The 18,065-nt window shown below is 40.2% G+C and overlaps 2 protein-coding genes and 1 long non-coding RNA gene across 4 annotated transcripts in view; 2 read left to right on the top strand and 1 right to left on the bottom strand.

Annotated features, from left to right (window-relative positions):
- The first annotated feature begins 1,154 nt into the window (after positions 1-1,154).
- Positions 1,155-10,979, top strand: LOC148901151 (platelet-derived growth factor receptor-like protein). The gene is made up of 8 exons (XM_089020692.1): positions 1,155-1,209; positions 1,299-1,388; positions 3,557-3,717; positions 3,795-3,937; positions 5,791-5,942; positions 6,018-6,311; positions 7,749-7,888; positions 8,861-10,979. Exons 1-8 carry the CDS (start codon positions 1,188-1,190, stop codon positions 9,065-9,067), a joined length of 1,209 nt encoding a protein of 402 aa, XP_088876818.1. The 5' UTR covers positions 1,155-1,187; the 3' UTR covers positions 9,068-10,979.
- Positions 3,950-18,065, bottom strand: part of LOC148901150 (uncharacterized) — a 43,587-nt gene continuing 29,471 nt past the window's right edge. Inside the window, exon 3 of the long non-coding RNA XR_016118305.1 lies at positions 3,950-4,517. This is a non-coding gene — a long non-coding RNA (uncharacterized LOC148901150). The remainder of the gene's footprint in view (positions 4,518-18,065) is intronic.
- n4bp3 (NEDD4 binding protein 3) overlaps positions 11,634-18,065 on the top strand; it is a 108,171-nt gene continuing 101,739 nt past the window's right edge. For both annotated transcript variants that reach the window (XR_016118302.1, XM_089020668.1), the window contains exon 1: positions 11,634-11,872. The gene's annotated coding sequence lies outside the window, so the exon portion shown is untranslated. The remainder of the gene's footprint in view (positions 11,873-18,065) is intronic.

Below are 18,065 nucleotides of genomic sequence, written 5' to 3'. Positions count from 1 at the left end.
CACTCAGATTTAGTGCTCAACAATAAGACCTTTCAAATCCGATTACTGGTGCTTACTGTATGCAATGTTCATAAAAAAATAAAAAAGATTCACATAGTTTTACTTGCCTCATGATTTTGACAACCGAAATGTACATAGTGGTTGTCTGCCTCTAAAATATTTTCCCTGAGATTGATTCACAACCATGTCGTGTATGTAAATACAGTGAGACCTCAACTTACAAACACCTTATCTTACAAACATTTCGTCTTAAAAACGTCAAATTTCTGAAAATTAAACCTTATAATAAGCACTATTTTCATAATACACACCCACCACGGCTGGCGGAGTGATCTTCGGCGGAAGCACGCGACCAAACAGCACTAGAGATTAAGTTACCAACAGTCCTTATGGAAGGTGACTCTCCTTCCATAAGCCATCAACGACCATCAAAAAGGTAAATAAAACTTCATTTTACAGCACAGTTTATTTCTTTAATTACAGTCCTCATGTAATGTGCCTCTCTTTCCAAACAGCAATTCCCTTTGACCTTCGACCTCCAACGCCATTCCATCAAGCCATCAATGACCATCACAAATGTAAATAAAGTAACTTTATGATACAATGCAGTGTATTTCTTTCATTACAATACAATAGCACATGTACTATACATAGAATAAGGTATGTTGTGTGTAGTTTTAAGGCTTATTTAGTTGAAAAGTATATTTTATGGAAACCCGGGAACGGATTATTCATATTTTAATGGTTTCCTATGGGAATTTTTTTTTTAGATACACACTTTTCGCCTTACACACTCTGTCTAGGAACCAATTAAGTTAGTAAGTTGAGGTCTCACTGTATAGTCTTCTGTTGAAAAAAATGAAAACGAGAAGAAAACTCAAGAATTGGTGAATTTTAGGGTTTTTTTTTGGTCAAAAAAAAAAAAGACTTTGACCCTAGCGGGTATTAATTGACATCACGCCAAACGCTTTGAATACCCTTTCCAAAAAGTCTCTTGTGGACGTGGTTGTTGTCTTACGCTGGTTACAGCCTTCCACTCCAGCACCTAAGCAAACAGCCTCTACGATTCAACATGGAGAGGCCTCAGCTTTTGCACCCTGATTGGTCCAGACAAGCTTGAAAGCCTCCATTGAGACCGTCGGCAGGAATTTAGGGTGCGAATGCTACCGTGAGGAGGCGGAGTTTGTATGATTGGACATTTCTCTTTCTGTGAGTTCAGCCCACCTTTTCCTGTGGCTTCCCTCATTCTTCTTCGTACTTATTTTGCTTTAGATTGCATCAAATTGGTTTTTGGTTAGACTGCATCATGACTTTGGTGAACTTGCTTGGGTCGAAGTGGAGACTGGTGCTGCGTGCTCTCTTTATTTGTATCATAATTGTGGAGTTAGGTAAGTGAATCAGCAGTTCTCTGGGTGCATACTACTATGTTAGATGTTATGCTACTGTGAGAGGACAGTAATTTCATCTGTGCTGTATATCATGCATATTAGCATATTTGACAATAAAGCTGACTTTGACCATAATCAAACAGAATGGCACTCAGCATAAAGGAGGACAAACTGTTCAGAAAAATGTTATACAGTAATCCCTGTTTATAACATCATTCACAGTTTTGCTGTTTAACAGATTTTTTTCGTGCTATTTTTTAACTTTTTTTTACAGTGCATCATGATCTGCATCCTGATTGTGCAAAGAGGTGTTTTTCAATCTTTTTTTTTCGAGCCAAGGCACATATTTTTAATTGAAAAAAAAACACGGAACACCACTATCTAAAATTGTGGGGAAAAAAGCTCGTTTTTAACAAGTAAACATCACATTGTTACTGTAAGTGTTTTTAACCGTGAAAAATAACAAAATATAGTAACATTAAATAGGAATCAAATCATCATCAATCCAATATTTGGTGCATCCATTTTTATGGCAAGTAAAATACAGTCAATTGCAACGGCGCGCCGTGGATTTCATCGCTAGGCATTCAGTCCGTTTGAATCAATTCAGACTGAAAAAAAGTGCGGTGTGATTTACTAAAAGTCCACTAGAGGCTACCATTCACCATTAAATAACTGACCGACCTTTCTTAATGATGTCCATTTTTTCTTGAAAAGTCCGTCTGGAAAATGGCTTCAACGGTAAATCTCCAACCAAATCAATTTCTTCTGCTCCTTCAGTCATTGTGGGTTGACAAAACTGCTATTAAATCGTCAAATATATTTGCTTATGAAGCTCCCAAACGACAGTGTGCTTGCTAGCTCTAGCCAATATGCCCGTCACTAGCGGCTTGTGATCAGAACAGTTTTCGCAAACTATGATTGGCCAGTGACTAGCCAATCATAGTTCTCAAACTATGATTGACGAGTGACTAGCCAATCATAGTTTAAAAAAAACTCTGACGTTACCGCGCTTTCTGGTCGCTAACTCGAAATCTGATTGGTTAGAGTGTTTGACTGAAACATTTGATGCTCCAGGGCCCGCCCACAGTCTGATTATGAATGCGTACAGGCAGATTTCTGAGCCTGGTAACAAATGATGACTGAAATATGATTGGTTAAATGCTTAAATACGAAATCACACCTGTTCAAGCAGGCAACAGGGTAAAAGTAACGAAAGGAAGCTAAAATACAATGTCGAATTATTTTATAAGAATTCATGCACAAAATATAATTACCATCAGTTTATAATTCAGATATTTTTAGGGAAGCAGAGAAGGCGTTCCACGCCTTGACGGTCCGCCACTGGCTAAAAGAAAATAACATCAGGACTGCCGACAGCTCACAGCTTGCCTCATTCCCTCTATGACCCAAATTGTCACCAACATTTGGTAGAGTATTTCTAAAAACTGTCAGTTGAGTGAAAAAAAACAGTTTATATTTAGGTTATTTATGTATTTAGGTATTTAGTTAGCTTGTTCGTTTGTTAGTTAGCTAATTAGCTAATTGGTTAGTTAGGTAAGTAGTTAGCTAGTTAGCCAGCCAGCCATTCAACCAGTTAGTGAGTTAGTTAGTTAGTTAGTTAGTTAGTTAGTTAGTTAGTTAGTTAGTTAGTTAGTTAGTTAGTTAGTTAGTTAGTTAGTTATGGATGTGAAAAAAAGTGCACAGGTGATCTTTGTTTTCATTCAAGGCAATATTGTCTGACAGACTTAATAAATTTAAAAAAGAAACACGACTACTTCACGTATTTTGCTTATCGCAACTTCTTTTGGGAACATAACCCCAGCTCAGTATCTGTGTCTACCTGGCTGTTAAACACGCTGGTTCACCATTATGACTATATGTTGTTGACAGTTGAGGTAAACAAATCCTCACCGAAATGTTCCTCTGTGGCCATGCACTAAAATCTGAATGAAATCGCTCTTGCATATCTTGTGCGGTCCTGCTTGCTGAATTTACTCTTCATTTTATGTACCGATACTGCTTTACTATGTCAAAATGTTCTGGGAAAAGGTCAAACAATAATTGCCTCATTCCCTCTTCCTAGATGGCATGCATTACTGACGTCGCAAATGTTAAGACACACCTGACCATGAGATGCTTTATGATATGTTCTGATTGCTATCTAGTTTATTGTCATAGAGATGCTCAAGAGCAGAGGAAGAGTCCAGGGAAGAGGGGCAAACCCGCAATGCCAAAACAGGCCAAAGCAGTAAGGAAAGGGCCCCTGTCTGTAAAACCTAAACCAAAACTCAAAACACCAAAGCAGGATCAGAACGTACTCATACAGGTAGAACTCCTTCTTTTTGACGTGACCTTGTATCATTTCCAAGTGATCCACTCTGGTTTTTATCTGACACTCCAAAGGTGATAAACAGAGGGAAGTTCATAAAGGTGGGAGAGACAATAAGTGTCTACGCTGGAGATACTCTGGAGTTAAGGTGCAGGGGAAAACCCGTGCAGTGGGCCCTGCCATCGTACCTGGAAGAGGAGAATGAAGGCAGGCTCAGGTAGGCCTCACGATGAGCCTTGAAGGTATCTTGCACACAAACATTTCTTTTCATATCAGTTTTGGATTGGAATGGATTACCCTTTATTAGTCCTGCAGGGGTGAAATTTACATTTCACAACAGCAACATGATGAAAGTAAGAGGAAAGGAAAGGAAGAAGTAGAAAAACAAAATACAGGACCTGCTGTAAAGAGAGTCACTCTCGTGCCGCCATCTTGAAGTCAAAACAACAACAACTAAATACAAAAATGATGTGACAACACAAAAGACACGGACAATCCTTCAATCTTCAGCTCTTTCTGCACCCTTTTCGTTGTATGAAGCAGTTCGAGATGAAAGAGGAGGGGATCAAAGCGTCCTTTTCACCAGTGGATCAGGGATGTCATAGTGAAATGTGGATGTCTACTATAAGCTAAATGTTGAAAGCAAACACAAAGCTGTAGCATCCATTGACGAAAAGCGACTGTGTCACATCTCCTGTCCCACATAAATCCGCTTCAATTCCAAGCTGCGAACGGTTCCACATACGAAGCTATGCATCCATCCAGCCGCAGACTGTCCAACAGCACAGACCTTTGCACTGAACAAAGCAAAACATATCCAAGTGGGGAGTTGGATAGCAAATTAGACATGCAGTAAATGGATCAGAATCAGAATCAGAAAACCTTTATTCGTCCCACAATGGGGAAATTTGTAGTCCATAATTTGAAAGGGGATGGGGTGTGGGGGAGTGAAAGGATGGAAAAACAAGATATATTCGAAGCATAATAAAATAAAAAATGTTAACTGTATACTGTAAATGTGCAAAACCGTTTCATAGAAAACTGTACACAGTGCAAGTATCAAGAAAGGTACAGCAAAGTCTCGTTATATCGATATCGGATATATCGATAGTCCCGGTTATATCGATACTATTTCTATGCACGCGCGGAGAAAATTACATGCGAACAGGGTCGGATATATCGATAGTCCCGGTTATATCGATATTTTTTCGGACTCCCTTGAATATCGATAAAAGAGACTTTACTGTATATTGATATACAGTGAGACCTCAACTTACAAACACCTTAACTTACAAACTTTTCGTCTTACAAACGTCAAATTTATGAAAATTAAACCTTATAATAAGCACTATTTTCATAATACACACCCACCACGGCTGGCGCAGTGATCTTCGGCGGAAGCACACGACCGAACAGCACCAACAGTCCTTATGTAAGGTGACTCTCCTTCCATAAGCCATCAACGGCCAGCAAAAAGGTAAATAAAACTTTATTTTACAGCACAGTTTATTTCTTTAATTACAGTCCTCATGCAATTCCCTTTGACCTTCGACCTCCAACGCCATTCCATCAAGCCATAAATGACCATCACAAATGTAAATAAAGTGACTTTATGATACAATACAGTGTATTTCTTTCATTGCAATACAATAGCACATTTATTGTACATAGAATAAGGTATGTTGTGTACAGTTTTAAGGCTTATTTAGTTGAAAAATATATTTTATGGAAACCTGGGAACAGATTATTCCCATTTTAATGGTTTCCTATGGGATTTTTTTTTTGAGATACACACTTTTCGCCTTACACACTCTGTCTGGGAACCAATTAAGTTCGTAAGTTGAGGTCTCACTGTATGAAGCTGTATTGCATCAACCCATATTTACAGTACAAGTGTCCAGTTTTTTTTTTTTTTTCACATGTGAATATTGAGAATTGCGAAGCCTGACAGCAGTCGGTAGGAAGGAGCGGCGGTACCTTTCCTTCTGGCAGCGTGCGTGTAACAGTCTCTGGCTGAAGGAGCTACCCAGTGCTGTCAGTAAGAAGAGAATGTTTTTTGACTGTCCGTAGGATTGTTCAGCATGAGCGCTACAGTGTTTTGACACTCATCAACAGCACATGTGCAGACACAGGGGAGTACACATGCTACCCCATGTTCTGTGAGGACACCGATTGCAGAAAGAACTATGACAAAGCTATCAAAGTCTTTGTTTTCTTCCCCGGTATGATGAAAAAAACAACACAGTCTTTAATTTGACTACAATCATGATCATGACTGTTAACATATCTTCCGACAGACCCACAGGAGCTTTTCGTTCCATCGTCTGACTACTACGAGGTAATCCAGTTGAGATCCAACTGGCCTACACGCCTGCCTTGCCAGGTGACATCACCCACAGCCAATGTCACGCTGCACCGCGAGTTCCCGCCAGCGGAGGTGGCAGTGGACGGGACGGAAATCTCATTTAATGTGAAGAAAGGTTTCACCATCCATCGACCGCGGCCTTCTCATGCAGGTGCCTTGTACTGTGTGGCCAATCTGGGCGGCCTGAGGCAGAGCTCCACTAAGTACATGCTCATCTATGTCAACTGTGAGTGACTTCGGACTTCACAATCTTTTATTGAAAGGACAATCGACACCCGGACAAATTGTGTCCATAATTTGTAAAATGACTTCAAATGACTTCTACTGAACGCATTTTTCAAAGATTCCACCGCAGATAGCTAAATTTTACGTTTTAAGACTCACGTTGAATATTCAGGAAGTCTTGTTTTCAAATTGATGATGATGCCTGACGTGATGTCACGTCAGGAACGCCGCTGACCGAGAAAGCGATACACAATGCATTTTGGGTACTTTGTTTGGTCTGAAAACATCCGTGTTGATGGCAAAATTAGAAGGAAAACATAAATAATGCGATGGTGAATCGTGTGTTGCACCAAGACTACCAAGATTAATTCCTCACAGGAGCTCGGTGGCCATTTTCTGCCTCTTTTTGGGTGAGACATTTCCCCCCAATGTTGCCTCAAAATGGCACGGAATTAATTCTTTAATCGATTTCAAACATGTATGCTTTCCTCTTCAGAACTATTTGAATCATATTCATAACTGGATGTGTAACAAGAAAGCATATTCTCCGAATCTGAAGCCATTGTTTTGATTCTCCAGCAATGCAAGACATCCTGGCGTGACATCACGAACTGGGGGCGGGACTTTCTTAAAATGCTGAATTCGCAGCTCATTTTTTTGCAGATTTTGGACACTTTAAGTCATTTTTATTGGTATTTTGCATTTGACTAAAAATATCAGCCTACGTTTTGGGTATTTTAGATGCTATAAAACGTTTTTCTGATGTCAGTTAGGAAACAAAAAAGTGGTGTCGGTTGTCCTTTAAAGGAACTGTGTAGATAAAGGAGGATTTTTTAATATCAGTTTTGGGGGCACTACCGAGACAAATTTTGCGGGCCTTGCCCACAACTGATACTAATACTGCCCCTTTTTTTATTTATACTATAAATAAAAGCAAATATAAAAGTTACAAATTCTACAACTTGAGGGATAGAGACTTTCTGCCTGTCTTTTAACATAATAACAATAACAACAACAACAACAATAATAATACATTTCATAAGGCACGTGTCAGTCCAGCTGTTGCGTTAACGTGGGTAACTTATTTTACTTCCAATACAAGCCGTTTCACCGAGTCACTATCTCGTCTGGTCCTTGACGCCCCCTGCTGACGTAATCACCCAGCGCCACTGATCTTGTTGTTAACGATTACACCACATTTTTTCTTGTCCAATGATTCACTGTGGGTACACCAGAACCAACATGATCAGTATGCCATTCACATTAAAATGGAAAAATAGCATGTTGTACTGTTCTGTACATCAAAAAGCCATTTTGTCCCTTCAGTGTGTACACTGTATAGTATAGTGTGTATCTATGCGGATAATAATAATAATAATAATACATTTCATGGGTTAACTCATTTGAAAATACCATCTAAAAAAAAATATATTTTTAGACCCTATGACTCCTCCTGCGCCAATCATCCAGGCCAGTTCGACCTCTTTGACAGCTGGTGACAATCTACGGGTCAGTTGTACTGTGATGGGAGAGAGGAATGTGGCAGTAGACATCGCATGGGAGTACCCGGGACAACAGGTCATCTATCATAAACACTATTGATCGATCAATCCATCCATCTGTCTGTCCATCCGTTCTTACATCCATCCATCCTTCTGTCTGTCTGTCCTTCCATCCTTCCTTCGGTCCGTCCTTCCGTCATTTTGTCCTTCTATCGATCCATCCACCCATCTGTCCGTCCGTCCTTCTGTCCTTCGATCCATCCATCCTTCCAACCTTCCATCCTTTAGTCCTTCCATCTATCCATCCTTTCTTCTGTCTGTCTATCTTTCCATCCTTCCATCCATGCACCCATCCATCCAGCCGTCCGTCCTTCCGTCATTTAGTCCTTCCATCCATTCATCCATCCATCTGTAAGTCTGTCCATCCATCTGTCCTTCCATCCTACCATCCATCGAACCATCTGTCCATTCACCCAACCATTATCTGTCTGTCCATCCATCCATCTGTCCGTCCGTCCTTCTGTCCATCCATTCTTCCAACCTTCCATCCTTTTGTCCTTCCATGTATCCATCCTTCTTTCTATCTGTCCTGTCTTTTCTGTCCTTCCATCCAATTAACCATCAATCCATCCATCCATCCACCCATCTGTCTGTCGTCCTTCCATCCTTCCAGCATCCACCCATCCGTCTGTCTGTCCGTTCTTCATCCATCCATCCATCCATTGTCCATCCATCCCATCTATCCATCCTTCTCTATCCATCCTTCTTTCTGTCTGTCTGTCTGTCCGTCTTTCTGTCCTTCCATCCATCCACCCATCCGTCCTTCCGTCATTTAGTCCTTCCATCCATTCATCCATCCATCTGTAAGTCTGTCCTTCCATCCTTCCATCCATCCATCCATCCATCCATCCATCCATCCATCCATCCATCCATCCATCCATCCATCCATCCATCCATCCGTCTACAGTGGAATGTGAAGATATATTCATTCTATGACTTCTAACTTCTTTCATTCTGTGTTGTTTTGTTTTATTTGTACCGGGAGCAGATTGGGAGGCCACTGTATACACTGGAGAGCACCAATTCAGTTGGGACGGGCACAGCTAGTCAGCAGATTCAGTCTATTCTCTTGGTGGACGAGGTGAGGGATGTGGACCAAGGAGCATATATTTGTACTGCTGAGAACCTGCAAGGATCCAAATCTGTGTCCACAACAGTCAAAGTGCTTCCCAAAGGGAAACCTACAAAACCATGAAGAGTCTTTGTTTGACACAGAGCAAGTTTCACTTTTGCAGAAGACATGTGGGATTTAGTACTACGTATCAAGGTTGATGTAATGAACTGCTTTTTAGACACATACAGCTATTTTGTCTCGTTTTTTTTAAATTCGTTAGAATTTTGTATGGGTCCGCAATGACTAGTTTCATTCATTAAGTGCTTTATTTATGTAATAATGACTAAAACAAACACATCATTTCCTGAATCAATTCAACAATTTAACATCCATTTAGTCCAAGGTTCGAATAGTTTTTATCTGTCAGACTTTACAAGGTGGTGGTGGACCCCAAAAATGCAGTTAGGAGGGACGAACAGTGTGTATTTGACAAATTGTATTAAATAAAGTCAGCAGTAATAAAATCTCAAACAACAAAGTCATCAGAACAGAAAGGTCCAAAGTGGTAAACAAAACCATGAGTCAAACATGACACGACGAAACAAACCTGACAGGGTGATACAAACAATGACCTGACACTGAAAGGTCTTGGCAGGAGTGCTTTTAAATGCCAATGATTTAAACGACCAACACCTGTGAAGCTGCAGGTGGGGCCCTACAGTGCCAACTGTTGGTCGCAAACTGAAATGCGACATTATCAAAACTGAATAAATTAAAGGACAACCGACACTTTCGGACAACTTGTGTCCATAATTTGTAAAATTACTTCAAATGACTTCTACGGAGCGTATTTTACAAAGATTCCACCGCATATAGCTATATTTTACGCTTTAAGACTTGCGCTTAATATTCAGGAAGTCTTCTTTTTGAGTTGGTGACGTGACATCACGTCAGGAACGCCCCTGACCGAGAAAGTGACACACAATGCATTTTGGGTACTGTTTGGTCTGAAAACTTCGTGTTGATCCGTGTCGATGGCGAAATTAGAAGGAAAACACATAAATAACACGATGGTGAATCATTGTGTGTTGCACCAAGACTACTATTTGATACTAGCTGACACAAATTCCCAGCAGACAAATCAGCTCATTTCCAATGGAGCTTAGGCGCCATCTTGCGCATTTTCTGGGACACTACATTGGAGTCCTGATAGCTCGAATTGATACAGAAGGATAACTTTAATTGATTGCAAACATTTATTATTTCCTCTTCAGAACTATTTGAATCATATTCATAACTGGATGAGTAACAAGAAAGCATCTTCTCCTAATCTGAAGCCATTGTTTTGATTCTCGAGCAAGGCAAGACTTCTTGGTGTGACGTCACGAACAAGGGGGCGGGACCTACTGAAACTCGCCATCTCTGAGGTCATTCTGAAGTAGTTTTGGGACACTTCAAGTTTTGCATTTGACTAAAAATATCAGCCTGCGTGTTTTAGGTATTTTAGATGCTAGAAAACGTTAGGAAACAAAAAAAAAATGGTGCCGGTTGTCCTTTAATAGTTTATTCATGAATGTTTGAAACAGTGGACAATAAAAATGTTATGTACTGTATGATTGAAATTTGGGTTCAAAGTCAGACTTTTATTATTTATTTACAGTGATGTTATGCATAGTGCCTTCATTGTGAGGGGGCTAAAGAGTAAACCAACACTTTTGATTTTTTTAATGGACTTTATCTTCACTGTTGTGTTGTATGCGGACACGATCTTAAAATCAAAATAACTGAGAACCTAAAATATTTTCCTTTCGGCTTTTCCCTCAAGGGGTCGCCACATCAACACCTAAAATATAATTACAAAATGGTGACTAATCTTACGTTTTATATAGCATACGTGTAATGAAATGAAAAGTCACAAATGTCGGCGGAAGTACATATGCAGTCACGTGACTGGAGAAAAACGTCTTTTCTTGTTGCCTTTCTGTGACAAAATCAAAATGAAGGGAAAAAACGTCATGGACGGAAAACGTACAGGTTTTGAATATACGCTGTGAACATTAAAAAAATCAGTAATAATAATAATAATGATACTACTACTACTAATACTACTCCTGCTGCTACTACTACTACTACTACTCCTGCTACTACTACTACTACTACTACTACTACTACTACTAATAATAATAATAATAATAAAAAACATTTCATTTATAAGCACCTTTCAAAACTCTCAAGGACACTTTACAGTCACAGGATATTTTATTCTGCGGGTGAGCAGCGGCAGCACTTTTACAAATTACGCCAAAACCGTACAACTTGACAGGTATGAATTTACTCTCTTAATTTTCTGTCTGAAAATATTGAGACAATTTAAGATTCATTAAATGTATTGTTATTGTTGTTATCACTGCTATGCTGGCTAACTATCTATTAGCTCGCTAGATATTTAGCTAGCTATCTATTGGCAAGCTAGCTGGCTATCTATTAGCTACCTGGTATCTATTAGCTAGCTAGTTTTCTACCTATTTGAGTTACTTCTGGGTTGAGTGAACGCGGGGGCATGTGAGAGCTTGAGAGTTTTGAAAGGCGCTTACAAATGAAATTATTATTATTATTATTATTATTATTATTGTTATTATTATTATGGTCGGATGATCCATTTCTTTAAAAACCATCTACGCCTAACGCAATTTCAAAGGCGCCCACAAGATGTCTCTCTTTCCGCTTTTACCACACAAGGTGCCCGAGTAACTTTCCCTACAACCTCTGGTGTTTCTGCTCGGTCCAAACGTTTGAGAGGGAAACACTTCATGCCCGTATGTGCGCTTGCAAGCGCCGACCAGGGTGATTCGCATCGATATTGGGAAACTATCCTACTTTCTTGAATGGTTTTATCTACACGAGGACACCCTCGCTGAAGAAGACATGCCCTGCAAGCAGGAGATGGTGAGTGGCAAAACTATTCCCCCTCACTCCCTTGATTTATACGTTCTGAGGTTATAATCGCAATTGGAGATGTACATGGGTGCACTGAGCAGGATGATGGAGGAATCCAGAGTAACGGTTACTAAACGATGGTAGTATGAACGCTGTGGATGGAGTTTTTTTCAAATACCAAGGCACGTGTTATACGTCATTGAACGGCACCAGTCAAAAACCTCTCAGAAAATCCATCCATCCGTTTTCTGTACCGCTTAAATCTTCATGTTAAAATAATTGTTATTGGTGGTGAAATGTAATTACATTGTTCACAATGTAAAGATAGATGACTACAAAAGTACTCAATATTTATCTGACCGGCTATAATAATAATAATAATAATAATAATAATAATAATAATAATAATAATAATGGAGTAATTTGTTGTTGGTAATCATTTGTGTAACGTGTTGTCAAGTGTTTGCTGTGGACAGCTGTACATGTTTGGGTTGACCTCTCTCTCTCTCTCTCTCTCTCTCTCTCTCTCTCTCTCTCTCTCTCTCTCTCTCTCTCTCTTTCTCCCTCTCTCTATGTGTGTGTTAGGTGGGGTATGTGGTGGGTTACTTAATGTTGGGGACTGCCAGGCTGTCGTCGTGGAAACCAGAGGCCACAGGTGACCTCTGACCGGGAGGGCTCTTGGAGCATAGCAGGAAGGGTCTTTTGAGCGAGGCTGGCTCTGTGTGCGATCGCTGACGCAAATGACGGATCTGTTTGACAATGGAGGCACAATGGATGCTGTTTTATAGGGTGTGTGGTATATTCCAGCGTTGGGTTATCGGTACTTTTACTGCAGGTTTGGTTGTCACGTTGGGGGAGATGTTTCGCTTCTTATCCAAGAGGCTTCGTCAGCGAACTAAAACAAAACGAGCAGAGGACTATTCCCTGCGGCTACACTGATTAGTTTATATTGTCCTTACTGATTAATTCTACTGTCCTGCCTGATTGCCCCATTTGCTCTGGTATCACCTCATCAGCATAACTATGCCTATGCTGCCTAAGAAGTCTGTTGTACGAACGATCCAAATTAAACCTCATCCCACCGTGGCGATTTAGTGAAGGGTTTCGCTGTTTTATGAAAATAGCTTCTTTTACTCCGCTTTCAAACCATCCATTTTCTTTCGCTAAGATTTTACGAACTTTTGCCGTTTAGGGCAAACTTTTTTTTCTGTGACATCTTCATTCAGCTGTTCAACATCCCAGAGGCTCATGGGTGTGTTGCCGTTTTAAACATCAGCAGCTGTTGTCACACTGTCCGGCCAAATGCTGAACATTTGTTTCACACAAACAAATCTCAAATGGGAAAGGGGGGAGGAGGGTATTTAAACCCATTGCCAGACATCTATTGTCACTATACGATGTGACGTTTTTCCATTAATTGCAACGTAACATGCGTGTGTACGTCAGACCTTTCATGCATACTTGAAATCCAACAGATGTTCCATTGGCACTGTGTTGAGTCACAAAAGTTCAAGCCAGATCAGTTCTTCTTCCTCGGGTGTAGGCCCCACCTCCTATTTCTTTCTCTCCACTTGACTTTTCCGCTCCTTTTGACTGTTTTTCTCAATGGTGGTCCCGAATCCTGAGTTTATCCTCTTCTCATGGACTCTCTCTGAATGTAGTGCATTTCAGTCTTCGGCAGTTGTGGACCGTCAAGGCCTGCAAAGCCTTCTCTGTTGGCCTAAAAATATCTGAATCATGGACTGATGTTAATTATATTATGTCTATGAATTCCTATGAAATAATTCCAAATTGTCTTTCTGCTTCCCTACATTACTTTTCCCCTGTTGTCCATCATCCAGACGTATATTTTCGTATTTAAGCATTTAACCAATCACATTTATAATGATAATAATACATTTCATTTCGAAGCGCCTTTCAAAACTCTCAAGGTCACTTTACAGTCACAGGATCAGTTTTTTTTTCCTGTGGGTGAGCAGCGGCAGCAACACGCGCCAGCGTTCACTCAACCCAGAAGTAACTCAAATAGATAGAAAGCTAGCTATCTAGCTAACAGCTAGTTTATACACTGTAAAACTCAACAAGTTGAAAGTACTCAATTTTTTTTATGGCAACTGATTACGTCAAAATTTTTGAGTACAGTGTACTCAAAAGTTTTGAGTAACCTGTAACCTGTTTTGAGTAATCTGTACAGGTTACTCAAAACTTTTGAGTAAACTGTACTCAAAAATTTTGACGTAATCAGTTGCCATAAAAAAATTGAGACTTTCAACTTGTTGGGTTTTACAGTGTAGCTAGCTAGATAGATAGCTAATAGCTAGATAGCTTGATGGCTAGCTAGATAGCCAGCTTGTTAGTTAGGTAGCTAATAGACAGAAAATAGCTAGCTAGCTAGATAGATAGCCAGCTAGTTTGATAGATAGCTAGCTAGATAGCCAGTTAATTAGACATTTCAGCCATCATTTGCAACCAAGGGCAGAAATCTACCCGTACGCCTTCACAATCTGTTCTGTGGGCCCTGTCGCATCAAATGTGTCAATCAAACTGTTGCTTTAACCAATCAGATTTCAAGTTGGCAACCCAAAAGGGGTACATACGCCTTCTTGAAGGCACTGGTCAACGTCACAGTTTTCATAAACTATGATTGGCTAGTCACTAGCGGCTAGTGACTAGCCAATCATAGTTTGCGAAAAGTGCTCTTATCACTAGCCGCTAGTGATAAGAGCATACTGGCCAGTGCAGGTTAGCACACTGCATCAGAATCAGAATCATCTTTCTTGCCAAGTATGTAGAACACACAAGGAATTTGTCTTTGGTAGAACATGCTGCACTAGTATCATCAAAAATTGAGAAAAAATGGAGGCACTACACAGTTCTATTTGGATTACTGTTTAGAGAGTTAATGACTTGGGTGAAGAAGCGTATCGGTAGCACGCTGCATAAGCAAATATATTGTGTTGATTTAATAGCAGTTTTGTCAACTCACAATGGCTAAAGTAGGAGAAGAAATGGATTTGGTTGGAGATTTACTGTTAGAGCCATTTTCAGGATGGACTTTTCAAGAAAAATGGCAGAAAAAAATCCTGTGACTGTAAAGTGTCCTTGGACTTTTAGTACTTTAGGACTTGTCGTAAATCACACCACACGTTTTTCAGTCTGGATTGATTCAGACGTAGTACTACTGAAGGCCTAGCGAGGAAATCCATGGCCCGTCACTGCTCTTTGGTTATGCTTATCCTTTTTGAATGATCACCTTGTAGAGGAAATGTAAGGCATAGTGGCTTTATGTACCTTTTGGATATTTTACTTTAGCCCATTACAGATGTTCGGTTATGGTTGGTTTTAGTTTTGATGTATCAATTCAGATTTTTTTTTGGTTTGTTTTATTAAAGAAGAAGATCTATGACACTTGAGTTATTGGCTGCAGAACGCACCTAAGTTAATTATTATCTCTAAATAGCAGATGGTACTTCATAGCTAAAGAAGGATGTTGACACTCATGCTCGTTTCTTGCTTGGACTGAGGACTGAACAATCAGCAAACTGAAACTCAGCAAAATTTGGGGGACATTTTAGCATCATATGAGGGATAATATATCACACCATCAATGAAGTTAAATGAATAAAGCTTTGTATCTGTTCATTCAATAATCTGTCAGGGTCTAGAATACACACGGGACTGTGTGACAATTCAAGTGAGGACATGGCACACTGAGCTGACCCAAATATTAATCAATCAACCCAAAACTCTCAAAGTGGAGAATGAAGCAGATATGAAGACACGGCAAATAAAACAATGAAACAAAAGTGTTGAAGGAGGGGCCAGACCGTATGGCCTTAAGGGTGAGGGTAATGGGGAGTCTGCAAGGGCCAGAGGGCAGACGTTCAGACCCCTCACTGTGCCCTTTGTCCCCAAATGTCACCATCTTGAACGAAATCGGTTCATTGCACGAACTCTGACAGCTCCTCAGCCGGGTACTATTGTCTTCGGTTCTATTAACCAAAGTAAGTCACGGTTGTTTACCTCACTGCAGCCTTATCGTCTTTTTATTGATGAGCTTTATCTACCATTCGAGTTGCACCTGCATGCAGGGGCCGAGGCAGTTGTCACTCAGCGTATTGTTTGTCGAAACATTCAAGCAAGACAAATGTGTCACATTTGGCTAAACACTGCAAATTGCAGCGAATGTAAAGCCCAACTGGTTTCATGCGAGGCTTATCTCCAACCTGCAGCGTGTACTCGCTAGTTGAAGTCAGCTTTAGTTCAGGTGTCACTATTCATCTTGCTTAGTCTTGGTCATGCGCTGGTTGTTATAAATGACACAATATACCGCTAAGCAATGACAGTGATACCACGGTTTACGAACTCCATGGCTTACGAACTTTTCAGTTTACGAACGTTAAATTTATGAACATTTTACCTTGGCGTACAAACTATTTTTCGGGATACACACGAAGCTGCCACAATGAGTGATGTGTCGTTCGCGAACAAGCCTGCCACGTGATTGGTCAAGAACGCAGCAGTGAAGGGAGGGGTTTACAGACAGAGAGAGAGTGAAGCCATTCTCCAAAAAAGAAAATCGCAGCCGACATTTTTTTTTCGTCCATTCCCCGCCCCCAGTCTTCGGTTAAAGCCACGTGATTGGCCAAGAATGCGGCAGTGAGGGGAGGTGGTTTAAACGTTAAAGAGACAGGCAGACGACAGAGAGAGAGTGACAAAATGGATAGAAAACAGTGAAATTTGGACTTGTTTCAACTTTGATAGTTCAAAGGCAGAGTATAGACTGCAAGGTTAAAATTCCCATCAATCAGGCTCCACAAATAACCTGCACAAGCCATCTGTACATTTGATGCAAAAAGCTATCAACCTAGCTAAACAGAACATAATTGATGAGGAACAAGGTAAAATTATCGCAGAGAAAGCACCTCCAAGGCATCATTCCTCAAGATGGTGAAAGAAGAAGGCTACGCTCCTCATCAAGTGTTTAATGCTGATGAAAGCGGCCACTCCATTCCATCAAGCCATCAACGACCATCACAAAGGCAAATAAAACAACTTTATTATACAGTACAGTTTATTTCTTTAATTATAATACCATAGCACATTTATTATACATAAAATAAGGCATATTTTGTGTTGTTTTAAGGCTTAAAAAAGTAGAAAGTAGAAAATTAAGTTTTATGGGGACCTGGGAATGGATTATTCTCATTTTAATGGTTTCCTATGGGAAATTAACTTTTGGGATACACACTTTTCGCCTAACACACTTTGTCTGGGAACCAATTAAGTTCGTAAGCCAAGGTATTACTGTATTTGGGAATTCATGTCAAGGGGACGTTTTCAATCTTCTTAAAAATGCTTTTATTTTCAATTTGACCTGACAGAACCACACAAGTAACCTTTCCAGTGAAAAAAGCCCTCTTTTAATACCCCTTTTGGGTTGCCAACTGGAAATGTGATTGGTTAGAGCAACAGTTTGATCGACACATTTGAGGGCCCGCAGAACTGTTTGTGAAAGCGTCCAGGTAGATTTCTGACCCTGGTAACGTATGATGGCTGGATACATAATCCCGATTTTAAATCACATTTCTATTTTACAAATATCAATTTGACCTCAGCTATTTTTTTTATCTTACTGTGATTGTAGGCAGCAACATACAGTATCGGCTTCGCTCCTGTGGGTTTCTGACCTTGGTAAATGCCAGATAGTTTATCTGCTTCCTGTAATGTTGTTGTCCAGGGGAGCTTTAGAACAAAGGAAATGAGTCTGATCCAGACTATCCTGTCATTCAGTGACAGCTCCAACAGGTACAGAACCTCAAAACAGGCTCCAGCATTGCCCCATCTTTATTTTCTCCATCTACAGATGCTGTCAACATTCCTGTTTCAGACTGTAAACCAGCCTGGTCAATGATAATCTCTGTAAGCAAGACCGTATGAGCCTGGAGGGTTCAGGGGTAATGATCTGGGTTCAGTCTGTCATTGCAGGGGTCACTGAATTAAAGGACAACCAAGGCCTCCGGACAAGTTGTGTCCATAATTTGTAAAATCACTTCAAATGACTTCTACTGAGCGTATTTTACAAAGATTCCACCGCATATAGCTATATTTTACGTTTTAAGACTCGCGCTGAATATTCAGGAAGTCTTGTTTTTGAGTTGATGACGCTGCCTAACATGACATCACTTCTGGAACGCCCCTG

Source organism: Hippocampus bargibanti, linkage group LG02 (genome assembly GCF_051943395.1).
Source record: "Hippocampus bargibanti isolate YZ-2025 linkage group LG02, ASM5194339v1, whole genome shotgun sequence".
Classification (NCBI taxonomy): Eukaryota; Metazoa; Chordata; class Actinopteri; order Syngnathiformes; family Syngnathidae; genus Hippocampus; species Hippocampus bargibanti.
This window is presented reverse-complemented; position numbering and strand designations above follow the sequence as displayed.